The following is an 18500-nucleotide window of genomic DNA, read 5'->3' on the forward strand; positions in this document are numbered from 1 at the left end:
TCTGAATGCTTTCTGTTGAGCTTGAGATCTCATGTGCTTAGCTTTCAGCTCTAAGCCTATTTTCACAGCTAAATGTTAGCCCCCAGAAACAATATGCATAGTGTAGTTGTGCACTGGCCCTTATCACCACATGTGCTAGCGGGTGCTGGAACGAATTGTCTTTAACAATCCGATTTATGATTGTTGACGACTAAGTAACTGGGAACAAACAGCGTGATTTGCTCTTGGAACCAAACAAGGACTGTAGGTAGGAAAAACTGGGCATTTTGGGCAGTTGGCTGTTACCAACTGTAAATTCTGGTTCACGTGCAGAAGTTTTCATGGGTGCTGCTGTACTATAAATGGCAGGAGAATACCACAAAGCAGTGGAAGAGCAATGCCCAGTGAAGCTGGCATTTCTTACCAGGCTGTCCATGTAATGCCACCATAATGTTCAGAAGTAATTAATTGCAACTGAACCAGCTGGATTGCTTCCATATGTGAGAGTTTGGTGTGGGCAGAGCTCTTGTGAAACTTGCTAACAGCTGTGCCACTTGCAAACACCAGCTTGTAGATCTGAACTCGTTAGCAAATGTGTTAATAGGATGCACTGTAAAAAGATTCTTCCTGCTAATAGGGTGGCTTATCTGAGCATGAGGTCTGCTCCCCACAGAGTTTTAATGATCTGTGGATAATATATGGCAGTATTTCCTCCGCCAGAAAAAATGGCTCTTACTAAAATAAATCCTGCCCATTGTTCCAGCACTGTACGTGGGACAGGGCTGAGGAGAGATAGCTCACTTTTGCTCAAGTAGTCTTTCTTGTGCTACTGTGCTGGAGGGGTGACAATTCCCTAACCAGTGATTCCCACACTTTGGTTCTCCAGATGTTTTGGACTTCATCTCACAGAATTCCTGACTGTTGGCCAAACTGGTTGGGGTTTCTGGGCACTGTAGTCCAAAACACCTGGAGGACCAAAGATTGGGAATGACTGCCCTAATCCGTGCATTTTTCTAATCAGGACAAATCTTGGAAAATTTACTGTTTTGGATTACAACTCCAAGCACCGCTGGGCTGCAAGATTACTCTATAGACCAAAGGATGTCCTTTCAAATGTTCTAGTCACTCCACACCAGTTTTACCACTTCTCTTTTTCTGGTAGTACTGACAAGGCCAGGCAAAATATGTCACCATCATTATGACTATTCAGTGTGTTTTCTTTGTTCCTGTAATTAAGAAATTGGTTCAGTAATTCAGGCATTTCTGAAATGGGGAGGTGGCTGTGGTGAATCTCACTGATGGAGCTGACAAAGCTTTCTTCCCAACTCTGTTCATTTTAATGGAGACTCAAAAATGGTGATTACGGCAAAGAAATTACTTTCATAGCTTTCTGTGTCCGTGGGAAAGGATGAGTAATTGAGAAAGGGAGATGCAGTGCAGTAATGATGCTGAAAGAGACACTTCTCCACTTGGAAGAAAAGTTAGAATGTGAAAAGACTATGAACCTTATCACACGCAGGGCAAACATGGTCGAAATGTCATCCAAACATTGCAGAAGTGTTAAGGTCTGATCATGCCTGAGGCTTCTAAAGTGTAATTGAGACTTCCTTCTATGTTCCCGTCATGGAATTGTTCGTGGGGAAGCCATTTTCTGAATAATGGGATATCCTGTTATAATAATAATAATAATAATAATAATAATAATAATAATAATAATAATAATAATAATAATGTTTATTTATATACCGCTTTTCCAAATTAGATCAAAGCGGTGTTTTCACAAAATTCACAAAATGGCTCCTCCTGGCTTCCCTGCGAACAATTCCATGACGATTCCATAGCGGGAAGCCTCAATTACACTTTAGAAGCACCAGGCATGATCACATCCCTGGTGCTTCCGCAATGTTCGGATGACATTTCAACCGCATTTGCCCTGCGTGTGATAAGGTCCTTAGAGGGAAAAATGCAGATGCAATGTTATAAATACACTTTAAATTATTGCCAAAATGTTTGTGTGATTTCCAATGGTTTTATTAATGGCCAGATGATTAACAGTTTTGTTAATATAATGGATCCTAACTTCATTATCAAGAATCCATCCCAACCATATGCTCTGTGCCTCTATATATATGTGTGTGCGTGTGCGTATCTGAATATAATAAATATATTCATGTGGCTCATGTTATAATAAATATATTAGTCTGTAAAGATGCCATAAAACTTCCTGATTTTTTTTTCTGAAACAGTCTTAACAGTGCTAACCACTTCAAAATTAAAAATATGCTATATACAGAAAGGGCAGATTGTACAGTAGTTGTCAGTTTATTTTCCTGTATGGTCATAAACCACTATAAAAAAGCAGGAACAAGCTCATTTAAAACTGAATTTCTTATCTTCCTTACATTAACATAGGAGAGATTTCAAAACACTTTTAAGTGGCACGGATGAATTCATTCATAGACATAACTGCAGTTAGATTGTAATCAAAGTTTCTCTGAGGGTTGTGTTTTTAAGGATGGATACAGTCAGGCTCGTAAGTAAAGCATTTCACCAGGCTTATGGTGAAAAAAGAGTACCCCTTTCCTAGACTTCACCATGATCATGTGAGAAAGAAGAATGAAAGAATGCTGGCAGTATAATAATAATAATAATAATAATAATAATAATAATAATAATAATAATAGATTTATTTCTAGCCCGCCCAATCACGAAGAATCTGGGCGGGTTACAACAATAAAATACAACAAATTACAATAGAGTTAAAAAATCAAACCCTAGACCTACCACCACCACCCCATTCCCAGTACTAAAACAGAATTAAACAGTAATAATATTAAAACATTAAAAACATTGAACAAACAAAAAATAGGCAGAAACATTGGTGGGGGAAAATAGACAGATGAAGGGATAAATATCTTTATATCTGGGGAGGGTAACTAAGTTGGAAAGGCCTGCCGGAAGAGATCCGTCTTGAGCGCTTTCTTGAAAGCTGCCAGAGTGGAAATGTGACAGATCTCCTCCAGCAGGTCGTTCCATAGTTTAGGAGCAGTAGTAGAGAAGGTCCTCTGGGAGACAGATGTTAGCCTAGATTTTTTTTGGCTGTAGTAGATTTCTTCCAGAGGACCTTAGTGTGTGGGACAGACAATAGGGAAGAAGGCGTTCCCTCAAGTACTCAAGATTGTGCAGCATTCAAAAGTATTGGGTTTTTTTTACTACCTAATTAGAGTTTGACCTTAGGGTGAGCAAAACTGAATGCCTTATCTGTGCTTTGTGTACAACAGTCCTTAAAATAACTTTAAAGTTGTGAATACTTATTCCAGAAACAGACTTATCATCTTCTGACCTCTGATCCTTTGTGATGTTCACAAAGTTAAGATTTCATTCTTCCCCCGACTTCTATAAGGGGTAAGCTTTTTATAATAATAAAAAAGGAGAGAGAAATCAAATGTTCAGTCTGGCTCATGAAACCATACTGCTTGCCAAAATCCTTGTGTGAGAATGGTTCCTCCCTTGTTGTACATGAGAAATGAAATTGCAAAGAGCATACTTTTAAATTTTAACTTATAGACAATTCCCAGAGCTTTTGATTGCTCTTTATAGACTTTAATAGACATGTGAAGTTTTCCATTTCTGAAATTTTTATCTGAATCAATGACAGCTACTTTCTAAAAGTGGAGATTTTCTGGGGGGTGAGGGAACAAGCTTTTCAGGTATATAGCTATATACCAATTAGCACATCATCTTTCTGCAGAGGCAAATTATGCTTTGAGATTGAACAAAAGCCGCTAAAGGAATGGGGGATAATAGGGTTTGAGCTAATATTTGGAGAAATTGGCTCAGAATCCTTGACCAACAGTTTCCCTCCCTCCCTTCTTCCCTCCCGTCTCTTTATTTTTGCTTCTTCTTTTTAAAAAAATATCAGTCAAGATCAAAAATAGATTTATTTTGTGAGACTATTTCCTGCAATGTTTTTTTACTGATGTTCTGTAAAGAAGCCCTCAAAAACTACTGCCCTATAAAAATGTTTGGCAGCCAGTCTGCCAATGCATATCTTTGGCTAGTGTTTTTGGTGAATTGATAATTTGAAAGGATTTTTAAAAGACCAAACTCCCCAGTTCTTTTTTCACCTATAGAACTTCACTCACTGGTTGCTTAGAGGTTGTGAGCTGCTGGGGAACTAGCTGCATGGGTATTTACAAGTCTGCATTTAATGGTCCATTTTCCATCCATATTTAATCTAGAATTACAATTCATTCTGCCATTTCTGCTTTCTCTTATGCCTTAAATCTTCTGGCCTACAAGGAACATGGCTTCAAGCCAGTTGGCATGAAATGTACCTGAGCTGCTGAAAGCTAATCTGGGCTCCTGTCCTTTTCCATTTTCCTAGACATGAAGGAAATAATAGAACTCCCTTTTTGCTGTAAGCAATAGTGCACAGGATCACGTTTTAAGAGGTGGCTTGCGGTGGGTGATTCAGGTGAAATTGTTGTTTGCTATTGCATGCTGCCCTTGCCTACACCAGCAGTAGAGCACCCCTGCACATACAGACAGTGGACTGTTCAATTTCACTCATTGACAGTGTTCATTGATACCATGGCAATAGAACCTGGCTGGCATCTGCAGGTCTGCTCTTGAGTGTTTCACTTTGATCTTGGCAGGAGTATATTTTCACAGAGACTTTTCTGTTGGTGTCTCGCAAGGTTTTGTCCTCTCCCAGTTTAGGACATGTGTTGTTAGTGGAAGAGTATGTTGAGATTTGACATATAGCATCATGCCTTGTTTTTTTTCATCTGTCTCATGTCCTTTAGAGCTGGTCATTATTCATTGTCTAGTTATGTTGGGTACTGGCTGAGCAAAGTTGATTAAAGCTTTTGAATAAGACTGAAGAAGTTATCCTCAGCAGATCTATGCAAATACTCTTTGCACTTTTTTTAGTTTATCCTCTCCTCACCCCCTCAGCTTAAAGTTCATTTCATATTGCAGAAACGGCTGTAAACATTACCATTTGCACAAGTCCAGGAAGACCATCTTAGGGTTCTTGGTAGCTGTCTTGCATAAGGGATTTCTTTTGTTAAGGCCTCTAACTAATGAATTTTTGCAAATATTTTAAGAGTCTAGTGTAGTCATAGTGATGGAAGTTAAGAGAATCCACTCCCACTGTAGTTTTTTCATATGCCCCCTCTTATTTGGGTTTGCCGACCTTGGTGAACCCTTGTTAAATGAACTCATCTCACTCTCTTGGAAACCTTAATTGCAAACAAGTTTTCAGAAGGAGTCTTGGTTCGGCCATAATTACACACTGTACCTTAACTTGCATTTGTTTTTGGAAGGCAAATGGGTACTGTTGGAGCAGTGGGATCTTAAATCCCAGTCTTTCATTCCCACAGTTTATGTATTAGAATATATCCCAAGAGCTTGTGCTTTTGGTTTGCTTCTGAAGATACTGTTAGGCAGGTGGGCCAAATTCTTAGATTTTAGAAGCTGAGCAGTACCAAAGTGTTTGGCATTTGCAGCTGAGACAGCTGTATCATTGCATTCCACTTCTGGGTTTTGCTCTACTCACACTGTCATTATATACTCCCTTTGTTATGTACTATGCAGCTTAGGTCCAGACTCCTCATATCTCCCCATCTGAACTGCCAAACTCTAAAATCTTCAGGGGGAGGCCTTCTCAGTCCAGTTCATTTCTCATGTACAACAAGGGAGGAACCATTCTGACACAAGGATTTTGGCAAGCAGTATTATAACCTTGATGGTTTCACTTGGTGAGGACACAAGAGAGAGTGTTCTCAGTGGCTGCCCCCATCTTTTGGAAATTCCTCCCATAAGAGGCTAGGCTGGCTTCTTCCCTTCTCTGATAGTTAAAAACCTTTCTCTTCAAGCAGGCTTTGAATACGTAACTGCATCCAGTGAAGCTTCTTACTGGGGTGTTTGCTTTTATGTGTTTTTAATGGTTCTGTATGTTTAACATAATATGTTTTAACGATTTTATATTTTATCTTACATTAATGTGATATTTTAAATTGTTTTTATTTAATTGTACTGTTTTAAAAATTTCTTTTGTGAGATGCTTTGGATCCAGTTTAGGAGACAGGTAGCATATGAAATGAAATGAAATAATATTATAGAAATGAGTGTCAAAAAAGATTATACCTTACATGGCTTCTTTCTTTTCTACAGGTGCAGGGGAGTCTGGGAAGAGCACAATTGTAAAACAGATGAAGTAAGTTATCCTTCAAATAACATTGTCCTCTTTGTCATATTAACAGTCCAGTTCAAAATATTCATATATATTTTTTGCAGGAAGCTGTGACCTTTGTTTGCCTTCTAAAACAGCTAGCTGGGAATGCAACTCAAAATTTTGGATTGACCTCAGGGTTTGGTGTTTTGTACAATGGAAGGCTGAGATGGTGGTCATAAGGTGACACCAGGCTTCAGCTGGACCTACATCAATAATAATAATAATAGTCTTTATTTCAGCCAACAGGCCATTAGAGGAAGCTGTGTTCTTAAGCTTCATAGAATTTTTAAACCTGTAGTCAAACACTCAGCCCATAGCCTGGAGGACTGCTGTAATTTGGTTTGTTTGCACACACCCACATGAATGCACACCTTGTTGTATTTACACAGATACAGCTCCTGCAGTTAACGTTAACTGGCCCAACTGGGAATGATGATATCCAGTACCTCTTTGTATAGTGCTCCTACCCCTGAGGGTTCAGCTGCAAATTTATGGCACAGGCACACATTCCCATGTCTCAGTAGTGGCTAGAAGAGGATGGGGAATTCCACCCGGGGTCTGGCTACAGTTGCACAGTCAGGGGAAACAAAAAGGTGAGAGCTTCTTTATCTTATAGGCACTTGCCATATATACTCGTGTATACGTCGACCCCATGTATAAACTGAGGGAAAGTTTCAGGGTAAAAATGGATTTTGATATGGCCCGTAGATAAGTCAAGGGTAAAATTTAGGGGGCAGTAACAAACACACACACGCACTCCTACCTCCAGGCACGAAGAGTAGGGCATCACAACATGCTTGTTTCAGGACCTTTCTATGCAGTATTAGTGTGTTGACCTGTATATAAGTCGACCCAGGATTTTAGGGTCAATTTTGGGGCATAAATTTCTCGACTTATAGTCAAGTATATACGGTATATAGCTGAGGAAATTTAAGCTAAGGCATTTTTCTTTGTCCTTTATGATGTAATGCACTTGATAGTAATCCGCCTTCTACAAAGCTGAAAATACTAGGAAATGCCTCTGATTTAAAGGGGGAGTGATTTTAAACTATTTGTAGTCATTCTGTGCCTTTACGTTGTTTCTGCTTTATAGCAATTCTATCACAGTGTTTTCTTGGCAAGATGTATTCAGAGGGAGTTTACCTTCATCTGAGGCTGAGAGAATATGACATTTCATGTGGTGTTTTCACTGAATTACTATTTTTATTACTATTACCTCCCAATATGATCTTGCAAAAGTTCCTTTTCTGGACTATAGTTCCTAGAATCTGCCTGTAAGCATGGTCACTACCCATACTGCCTGGAAAATTCTAGGATTGGTAGCCCAAAAAAGTAACTTCCCCAAACTTTGTTCACAAGCCTTGGAACTGAGTAGTTTGTGAACAGAATTGTTATAAAAAGCAAGTTTCTGATTGTTTGCATGTACCTATCCCTCTTATTGTGAACCTCTACCAATCAGTATACAGTGAGACAGAGCAATTCAGAGACGAAGAGGGGGAAAACATCTTTGTTTATGATGAGATAAATGGGCATATGCACACATGTGAACATACACAAGCACAGTACTCTCAACATAATAGTCTCCATATGTAGGAAATGCACATGGAAACCCATCTGACAGACATAGCGGTCATGCAAAAGGGCCTGAAAGAGCGGTGTGCAGCAACACCAGCACACATCACACCAGGGCTGCGGCAACCGCATGTGCCTGGCCTCAATCTGGGCCACAGCCGTGGTTCTCAACCCAGCTGCTGGCAAGAAGCAGCTTTTCACCACTTTTTTGTGCCAGCTCTTGAGGGTTGGTGCATGTTCGGTATGACTTCCAGCTGCGTTTGGGGAGTGCATCGTGTAAATGCCACGCCCCCAACCCAGCCCAAAGCCAGTGCTTTTGACCTGTCTGCTTTGGGCCATGTTAGTCTGGAATGTCAGCATGCAAAGGAATCTTGTAACAACTTTGAGACTGTGCAAAAAATGTTGTAGCATTAGCTTTCATAGATTTGGCCTCAATGCATCTGAGGGAGTAGATCAAGTGTAAGAAAGCTAATGCTACAACTTCTTTTACACAATTAGTCTCAAAGATGCTACCAGATCCCTTTGTGGGCAGATATAGTTCTGACGGGAATAAGAGGATATAAAAAACTGCTCCCTAAACCCCAATTTCCTATAATAATAATAATAATAAAATAATAAAACTTATTTATATTTCCCGCCTCTCCAAAGATCAAGGCGGGATTACAGCAGTAAAATAATACAAAGTAATACAAATGATACAAAATATTCATACACCATTAAAAACTAACATTGAATTTACCAATTCCTACTAGTTCTCTAAAGCCTAAACAAAGTTGAGAGCAGGTTCTTCTCATTAGCTTTCATACAAAGTCTGTTGGGTAAGCCCGCCGGAAGAGCTCCGTTCTGAGTGCTCTCTTAAAGGCCTCTAAGGAGGTAATACCACGGATCTCCTCTAGTAGGCTATTCCATAGCGTTGGGATCGCTGCTGAAAACGCCTTGTGGGAAGTTGTGATTAACCTGGTGTTATGATGTTGTAGCAAATACTTCCCTGATGTTCTGAGAGTGTGGGGCGGATTGTGTAGAGAGAGGCGTTCCCGTAAGTAACTTGGGCCCGAGCCATGTAGGGCTTTAAAGGTAATGACCAACACCTTGTATTGCGCCTGGAAGATAATTGGCAGCCAGTGAAGAGATTTTAGCACTGATGTAAGATGGTCAAACCTAGATGTACCGGAGACCAATCTAGATGCAGCATTTTGAATCAGTTGAAGTTTCTGGATTTGGTACAAGGGTAGCTCCAAGTAGAGCGCATTACAGAAGTCCAAACGAGAGATTACCAGTGCAAGCACTACTGCTTCTAGGTCCTTTCGGTCCAGGTAAGAACGCAGTTAGTGTATCAGCCGAAGCTGATACCAGGCACTCCTAGCAGTCGCATCTATATGAGATGACAACTGTAAAGATGGATCAAGGAGCACTCCCAAACTGCAAACTTCATCCTTTGTGGGAAGTGTGACCCCGTCCAGGACAAGCTGACAAATCTCCTTTCCCGGACTTGGGGCACCTATCACGAGTACCTCTGTTTTCTCTGGATTCAGCCTGAGTTTGTTTTCCCTCATCCAGCCCATTACCTACCCAAGGCAGGCCTCTAAAGGAGAGATGCTATCCTTATTCAGTGCAATAGTCAGTGACATGGAGAGATTTGGGTGTCATCAGCATACTGATAACACTGCGCCCCATGCCTCCAGATGATCTCTCCCAGCGGCTTCATGTAAATGCTGAATAACATTGGGGACAGTATCGTACCTTGAGGAACACCCGATATGAGCTCCCTCTTGGTTGAAGAGCTTCCCCAAGCGACACCATCTGGACCCTGCCCGAGAGGTAGGATCTGAACCACTGCAAAACAGTGCCTCGAATGCCCAACTCCCTCAGGCGATCCAGAAGGATATTGTGGTCAATGGTATCGAAGGCTGCTGAGATGTCCAAAAGCACCAGCAGGTTCCCACTTCCCCTGTTGATGCCCAGACGGAGATCATCGACTAAGGCGACCATGGCAGTCTCCATATAGCACCCTGAAGTTGGTTTGAAATGGGTCCAGATAATCGGTTTCATCCAAGATAACCTGGAGCTGGGAGGCGACTGCCCTCTCGATCACTTTGCCCAAGAATGGTAAAAGGGAGACCAGTCTGTAGTTATTCCTTGCCAGGGAGGTTTTTTTTAAAGCGGTTTGACGATTGCCTGCTTTAATTGCGATGGAAATTTCCCCTCCCTGAGGGACACATTAATTATAGATTGTAATAGTATTTTTGTTGCATCCCCTCCCTGGACGGTCAACCATGATGGGCAAGGATCGAGGGGGCATGTTGCCTTTCTAACGCTACCAATAATCTTGTCCACTTCATCGGTATTTACAAACTCAAATTGATCAAGTCTAACATCCACAGAGTCACTGGACATCTCTCTTTCTGTCTCTGTTATAATGCCCGCATCCAGATCGGGCCTTATTTGAGAGATTTTATCTGCGAAAAAGTTGTTAAAAGCATCACAGCAGGCCTTAGTTGGTTATAATAGTAGGTTTAGGGTGGGAGGCAATTGAGTTAGCTCTTTAACCACCCTAAACAGCTCTGCTGGACAAAACTCTGCGGACGCAATACGTGCAGCACAGAACGAATTCTTTGCTGCATCTATTGCCTCTCCGTAAGAAGTCAATAAGGTCCTAAGGAGTGTCTTGTCAGATAAGCGTTGATGTTTCCGCCAGCAGCGCTCTAGTCGTTGCACAGTCCGCCTCATTTTTCGAAGATCTTCTGTGTACTATGGGCCTGTTACAGACTGCCAAACTAAAGCTGCTTCGGGTCTCTTTGGAGGTATGCTATTTAAATGATGCCTGGGTCCTAAGAGTCCGGAGGTTGCGCCAAAGCCACACTCCATTCCTAAGCACTGGAGTGCAGCTTTGGTGCAGCTTCTGGATTCTTAGGATGCATGCATCATTTAAACAGCATACCTCCAAAGGGACCCGAAGCAGCTTTATTTTGGCAGTCTGTAACAGGCCATGGTGTTTTATTAGAAGCGGGCCGGTAAGGATGCTCAGGAGTGATGGTGTCTATGGCCTTGGTAAGATTGTGATTCCAGGTACCAACCAAGGCTTCAACAGAATCGCCATCATTTCCCACCATAAAACCCTCTAGAGCTTCCTGGAACCTTTTGGGTTCCATCTGCTTTCGAGGACCATTTTAATAGGTCCTCCACCCCCAAGGGGGATATGCGTAGTGGCCTTTAGTCCTACTTTGACCAGAAAGTGATCCATCCATGACAGGGCAGAGGTATAGGTTACCTCTGCCCATTGATGTTCCTGATCCATACTGAAGACCACATCGAGTGTATTACCAGCAGAGTTGTGGGCCCCAAGACTAATTGGGACAGGCCCATAGAAGTCATGGTATTCATGATCTCCCAAACTGCACCTGTTGGATCTCATGAGCCGGCTTCAAAGGGGATATTGAAGCCTCACAGTACAAGAAGCCTGGGAGACCAATGCCAGCTCCGAGACCAGCTGTGTCAGCTCGGCCAGGGAGTCTGTTAGGCCACGGGGTGGATGGTAGACCAACAGAATCCCTAGACTGTCCCTAGCCTTCACGGTCAGGTAAATACACTTGATGTGAGCCGTTTTCCAGATAGGTCTCCTGGTCAAAGTGATGTTACTTTTATGGACCAAGGCAACTCCCCCTCACCCACTTTCCCTAACCTGCTCCTTCACAGCATACCCAGATGGGAGGGCTTTAGCCCAAATCGCACTGCTATCCTCCCCCAGCCAGGTTTCTGTAAAGCAAGCCAGATCAGCATCTTCCTCCTCCAATAGGTCATAGATTATATGACTTTTATTCCTCACTGACCTGGCGTTACAGAGGAGCAGGTTTAGGATCTGTGGTATGGTTGGGCTGACCCTGGGTTCTCTTGGGTTAACAGGGTGGATGGAAGGCAGGATAGATATTAAGCATCGTTCTCACCTTCCCTTATGGCTTATTCCCACTCTGTTAACGCTATATCTCTCATTGCCCCACACTACTCCAATTGGCGCTACATATCCAGGATCCTCAGACATATTATCTCCTCTATTTTTAACTTTAATTCCCCTCCCACTCTCATTATTTTCCATCTGTAGCTGAAGTAAAAATAGTATCAGTGTACAGTGTTCCGTACATAATTCTAATACATGTTTAAGTTCTCAGAATGATCTAACTAGGCCGGTTAACTCACGTTATTATTCTACCTTCCTTCAACACAGCTATCAATATCATTAATTTTAAACAATTATCATAGTAAATCACAGGGGTGGGGGGAATAGTGTTAATCCAATATCATCATCCCCGCTTCTCACATTGCAAAAACACAAACTGAACTGTATTGTAGTAAAGTAGCGCACTGGCGCTCTGGAGTCGGCGGGTTTGGGGAAAAGTCCGGCGGGCCGGCTTTTGAGGGTGCCGCTCCCACTGGCGTCCCTACCCTCTCCTGTCTCCAACAGCTGGGCACTTAGTTGTTCTGGCGCTGGTGCTTGGCGGGTTTGGGGAAGTCCAGTGAGCCAGCTTTTGAGGATGCCGTCCCCTTCCTATGTAGGAAGAAGATCCTCCAGTGTTGTACCATTAGGATTAGAAACTGACCAATCTGCCAGCTGTGTAGTTAAGACTGAAATCTCTTGCCTTCTTCCTTTACTACTAGAGCACTCAAGGTATATGACTTCCCATGCTACTGCTCCTCCAGCTTCCATTTAGTGCTTCAGGAGAGAATAAGGAAAAAACTGGGGGTGGGGTGGGGTGGGTTTTTCGGGCTATGTGGCCATGTTCTTTCTAGAAGATTTTCTTCCTGACATTTCACCAGCATCTGTAGCTGGCATCTTCAGAGAATGCTTGCCTGGAAAAAGTGAAGATGCCAGCCACAGATGCTGGCGAAACGTCAGGAAGAAAATCTTCTAGGACATGGCCACATAGCCCGAAAAACCCACAAAAAACCATTGATGCCAGCCATGAAAGCCTTCGACTTCACAAAGGAAAAAACTCTTTTTTCTCTTTATCCATTAAGACAAAGTTTGTTCTCATCTTTGGCCAGCCTCAAATGTTCAATACTGGATTAAGTGACAAACTGACTTGTTCTAGGGCTGTGTTCTCATTTGCCACAACATGGTTTTCTAAATACGTAACTGTGCAGTCCCCACAGGACAAGGGATTAACTTTTTCTTGTTTCATACTCAAATTTTATCTGCTAATACCTCTCTGACCACTTCCATGAGCTGAGATGCCCCTAACCTAATTAATTTGCCTCATTTTTCTTGTCCCAAACCCAACAAAGAATGGAGTTGGATGGATGTTAAATTATGATTTATCACATGAACCAAGATCTGAGATTGTTTGGGCCCATTTCATAAAATCAATGGCAGCTTGAAAAACGTATGTGTTTTTATCTTTATGCATATGTAAAATCTTTTTAAAATTAATAAAAATATTATTAAAAAAAACAAAAACGTATGTGTTTTCTACATCTTTGGAGGATATTTGCAAAGTGGCAGGTTAGGAGGAGCCATCCATATTTATTAGAGAAAACTAGGGATATAAGGACTATCAAGAAATGCTATAAGGATTTTGTGCTGCTGAAAAGACTTCTTTAAACAAAAACAAGGCTAAAAATGAGCCCTTCTGTCTTCTTGCTATTACTAAATCTAAAAATTTTAAGATAATTTTTAGATAATTTATAAAATAGATTAGATTTATATTATTTAAAGTATTTTTTTGGTTTTGTTAAGGGTGCAGTTCGATAAGGTAGGCATTAAGGTTTCAGCATGTATATTCATATATTTGTAAGCCCTTTCATGGTGTATGCACACTGCATCTTAGTTTGTTAGATTAGTAATAGCAAGAAGACAGAAGGACTTGTTTTTATCCTTGTTTTGTTTAAAGAAGTCTTTTCAGCAGCACAAAATCCTTATGGCATTTCTTGATAGTCCTTATATCCCCAGTGTTCTCTGTTCATACGATTTCTCTGTTCATACGATTTCCTCCCTTTATACAAAATCAGGAGGTGAGAAAACAAAATGTACTAGCTGCCATTTACAACTAAATTTTCAGTCTAATTTAGGATATGTGGCACAAACTCATCAACAGCCATTTTTAGGAGTTTGTAGAATTCAGTATGGTAAAAATTTAAATCTCCTGGTAATTCAGTTCAGGTTGCCGTCTCATTTTGTTTAATTTTTTAAAAGGGACGTGATATGACAAATGCGTATGATAAAAATTACTCATAGTGAATAGTGCAGGTCTTCTTGCACATCAGAACTGTTTACAGCATTAGACAGTGGGATGTCTCGAGGTCTTTGATATTATTTGATTTTATTTCTACATTTCCTCTGATATCTCAGAGCATACAGAAATCAAATGGAGTGTTGCAACTTTTAGAGCAATCCTTGAGAAACTGCAAATGACAATTGGGACTGGGGATAGTCGCTAGTGAAGCAGGAATGAGCTTCAGTAATGAAGTTCACCCAACACTGAACTCTGCAATCTGCCACCTGCTCTAATTCTGATTCTATAAACGTGCCTACCAAAAGAAGTATAGAATCTCATTCAAATACTGTGAGAACAACAGCCTGCATATTCTTTGGAATTATCTAAACATTTACTTCTACTTCACACAGAGCAGAAGTAATAATTATACTTTTGGTTGTCATCTGTATAGATTGTTGTTGTTGTGTGCCTTCAGGTCTTTTCTGACTTATGACAACCCTATCATGGGGATTTCTGGGGCTAAAAATGTGTTAACTTGCTCAGAGTCATCCCATGGGTTTCCATAGCCAAGCAGGGTTATAGTCCAATGCTCAAATCACTAGACAATGCTGGCTGTCCTGTTTAAATTAGTAAGAGATAATTACTATTTTGAAAAGCTAAGCAGGCTCTGTCCTGGTTAGTACTTGTATGGGAGGCTGCCAAAAAAAAATAGTACGCCATATTTTAGAGGAAGGAACTGGCAAAACTACCTCTGAGGATTCCTTGCGCAAGGTCCAAAACACACTGCAGATTTAATCCAGTTTGAGACTGCTTTAATAGCCCTGGCTCAATGCTAAGGAATTCTGGGAACTGTAGTTCTGTGAGACATTTAGTCCTCTCTGTCTGAGATTTCTGGTGCCACCGTACACTACAGTTCTCAGGATTCCCTTGCACTGATCCAAGGCAGTTAAAGCAGTCTCAGACTGGATTATTTCTGCAGTGTGTTTTGGACCTAAGAAAACCCTATGAGATCCATGGGGTTGCCATAAATCAGGAGCCGATATACTGTATATGTGCATGCTTTCAAGGCCTGAATCCAATTGTTAATCCCAATATTTTAAATGACTGAAAATTTGGGAATTCAACATAAAATAAATTCATATGGCCTTATCCAGCTGAGAATAACAAGTAGATTGAGGCCATATATTAAGGCAGCGTGTCTTTGGCTTTTAGGAGTTTTTAAAAGATTAATAGTCATCTGATCTTTAATTCATAGTGTCTGCTTCTGTTAGAATCTTGTTCACAGCAGCTGTAGGAATGAAAAGTCTCATTACGTTAGCCTCCCACAGTGGAATTACGTTCAGTGTAGGCTGAGAAAACTGAAGGGTTGACTGGACTTGATTCATTTGGAACATTTATAGCATGCTGTCATGGCAGTATTCTAGGGCTGACCATTCTGGCTGTAGGCTATCCCCATCAAACTGGACAAATTCAAGCTTGAACAATGTGCCAAGCAGGAAAGTTTCTCTATCCTTGCTGGTGGATTACTGAATTTTTGCCTCTGGCTAATTGACAAACAGATGGTTAGTTTCTCATCTTTTCAGAACCTTCCTTGTAGCAATGCAGCCAAAGTAGATCACCAGTTGATTTCATCTGCTCTTAGGAAAATAGCCCAAGGAGGCAAAGATTTGATCCTAATGCACTTCTATTTTGTGATGTTGTCAGTTCCTAGCCTGTGCTTGTGTGACTGATGTAGCTGGTATTTGACCAGTTAAGAGAGACTGTATAGTTTAATTCCTGTTGATTTATTGTTCTTAATTGTTGTTTGTGGCTTAGCTCTTTGTTGTTGTGGCTTAGCTAATTCATCTGCGTCTTGGATTCTAACGAAAGCTATGTTAGCCTTTCTTGTATGCCATGTGTTTAAGGTAGGAAAGATAAACAGGAGGGAGGTAAGGAGGAATACTTGGAAACACCAGATTTGAGATGAATGGAGGTCTCTCTGCCAAGCAAAATAGAGAAGGAAGAGGCCTCTGGTGAGAATTATCTTGGCAACAAAGTGACTAAGGCAGAACTGAAGTTGAGCATAGTGCGTTCTACTCTTCTTACACACCAAGATTTCCTAGAGTAATTTTCCTCCCCAGTAAATATAGAACTTCATATGTTACACTGCTAGCCGTAGTTTATAATGGTTCTATAACACAGTGTGCTATTTCAAAGCAATTCACTTGCATATTACTACAAAGAAAATGATTGGGGGGGGGGGAATTGTAATCACAATCCACCTGTAGCCTTTAAAAATTAAAGCAAAGCGAGATTCTCCAACAACACTCAGGTGGCTCCTCCTGAGACAAAGATGAAACACTGCCACTTAGCATGGCTAGGAACAGCCTGGCTTGGCTGCATGTGGGAAGCAAAAGCAAAGAAGAGGAGGAGAGAAGCGACCCAACCCTGAGCACACTTGCCAGGACACAGGAACAAGTAGTAGCAAAGACAAAGAGGGCAGTAAATTAGACCTTACCAGTATGGTCCAATGGTGACTATGGATGCAGTTGCTCCCTTCTCCTCCTCCAGGGCATAGGACAAAGTGGGAGCAGCTTTGGTTCTGGTGCTAACAGGATGGCTGCCACCTGCAGCCGTAGTCCCCCTTGGCTTGGTTCTAGTTATAAGTCTTCCCCAACCATGTGGAGCTAGAGCTAAATTTTATCAAAAAAAGAGATCAGATTAGTCTGGCATGACTTCTTTCTCAGAAACCCATGTTGACTTTTTGTGATTGTGGCATTCCTTTTTAAATGTTCACAGGCTCTCTGTTTAATGATCTGCTCTAGAATCTTTCCTGGTATTGATGTCAGACTAACTGGGCGATAATTGTTGGGATCCTCTTTTTTAAGATGGGGACAATGTTTGCCCTCCTCCAGGTTTCTGGGACTTCTCCTGTTCTCCAGGAGTTCTCAAAGATGAAAGATCCCTTTCATGTATACTGTTGTCAAGCCAGGTGTCCCCCATCCTATATCTGTGCATTTCATTTTTTCTGGTTAAGTGCAGTATCCTACATTTCTCCCTTTTGAAATTCATTTTGTTAGTTTTGATCCAGTTTTCTAATCTGCTAAGGCCATTTTGAATTCTGATCATGTCCTCTGGGGACTACCCCTCCTAATTTAGCATCATCTGGAAATTTCATACGCATGCCCTTTATTACATAATCCAAGTCATTGATAAGTTGAGGAGCAACAGTCATTACTTGTGCAGGTCTCAGAGGGAGAAGAGTGAGGAGATACCAGCCATCTAGAGAACAGCCACTGCCTGGAGGAAGGAAGATGGTGGTCCTGGTTTTCATTTGTGACATGTTGGAAGGCACAGGAGTGTAGTAAAATCTATAGTAGTCTGCTATTTTTCCTGCCTGACTTTGGAAACCTTTCTTTTTTCTTCTTTCTTAGGATTATCCATGAGGATGGATACTCAGAAGAAGAATGCCGGCAGTACAAAGCCGTGGTTTACAGCAACACCATCCAGTCCATTATGGCTATCATCAAGGCAATGGGAAACCTGCAGATTGACTTTGGAGATCCTGCCAGAGCGGTGAGCTTACTTAAATCCCTTCTGATTGTTAACAACTATGCTCTAGGGCAGCAGTTCCCAGTTTGTGCTCCATGGAGCCCTTAGGGTTCTGTGAGTCAAAAAGTTGGGAATGCCTGCTCTAGGGCATCAACTTTTCCCCAACCGACATATTTGTTGGTGATACATAACCAGTACTAAAACTGAAAATTGTACTTTCCTTCTAATCTGGAACATCCTATTCATCCTGAGTGATGGACCTTTTGCCCATCCCTATTTGAAGGAGAATTATGCAAAAGACTCCCACTGGGCAAAATGATTTGCCTCTTTCGTTATCAGTGTAGAAGTCGACTTGACCTGCCAGCAATAGAATTCCATTTACTTTGACAAGAAAACTGTGAAACTACAAGGTGGGTAGAATGGTACAAGCAGTAGTGATACCTGCCACTTTCCCAGCTTCATAGTCTAGAGAAAGACTGGAAAATGTTAAGCAGCAACATGACAAAGATTTGCAAAGCCATATACAGTGGTACCTCGGGATACGAAATGCGCGGGTTACGAAATTTCCGGGATACGAAAAAGTTGGATTGGCAAAAACTGTTTCGGGTTACGAAATATTTTTCGGGTTACGAAATTCATTTCGGCGCGAAATTCAAATGCTATAGGCTTCCAGCGCTAACGGAAAGCTATTTCGGGTTACGAAATTTTCGCATTACGAAGGGAATGGCGGAACAAATTAATTTCGTAACCCGAGGCACCACTGTACATCATGTATTGTACATCTCCCTCTCCTCTCTTTGGAGCCTGGAGAAGCATTAGATGCCACCATCTAAATGTACCAGTTGCACATCTCAGAAGAGTTGGCCAAGAGTGCCCCTTTCTGCTCTTTTCCACAAGAAAAAAAATGAGTTAGCAGGATTGCTTTCTAAAGTTACGCAAGGTGGCATGGGCCAGAAATACAGATCAGAACA

General features: G+C 41.4%; 1 protein-coding gene across 1 annotated transcript in view; it reads left to right on the forward strand.

Annotated features, from left to right (window-relative positions):
* The window catches only part of LOC121921537 (guanine nucleotide-binding protein G(i) subunit alpha-2-like), a 116946-nt gene that overhangs the window by 92540 nt on the left and 5906 nt on the right, over positions 1-18500 (forward strand). The window contains exons 2-3 of the mRNA XM_042449759.1: positions 6160-6202; positions 17412-17553. Coding sequence (XP_042305693.1) covers positions 6160-6202; positions 17412-17553 — 185 coding nt within the window. The remainder of the gene's footprint in view (positions 1-6159; positions 6203-17411; positions 17554-18500) is intronic.

Source organism: Sceloporus undulatus, chromosome 2 (genome assembly GCF_019175285.1).
Source record: "Sceloporus undulatus isolate JIND9_A2432 ecotype Alabama chromosome 2, SceUnd_v1.1, whole genome shotgun sequence".
Taxonomy (NCBI): Eukaryota; Metazoa; Chordata; class Lepidosauria; order Squamata; family Phrynosomatidae; genus Sceloporus; species Sceloporus undulatus.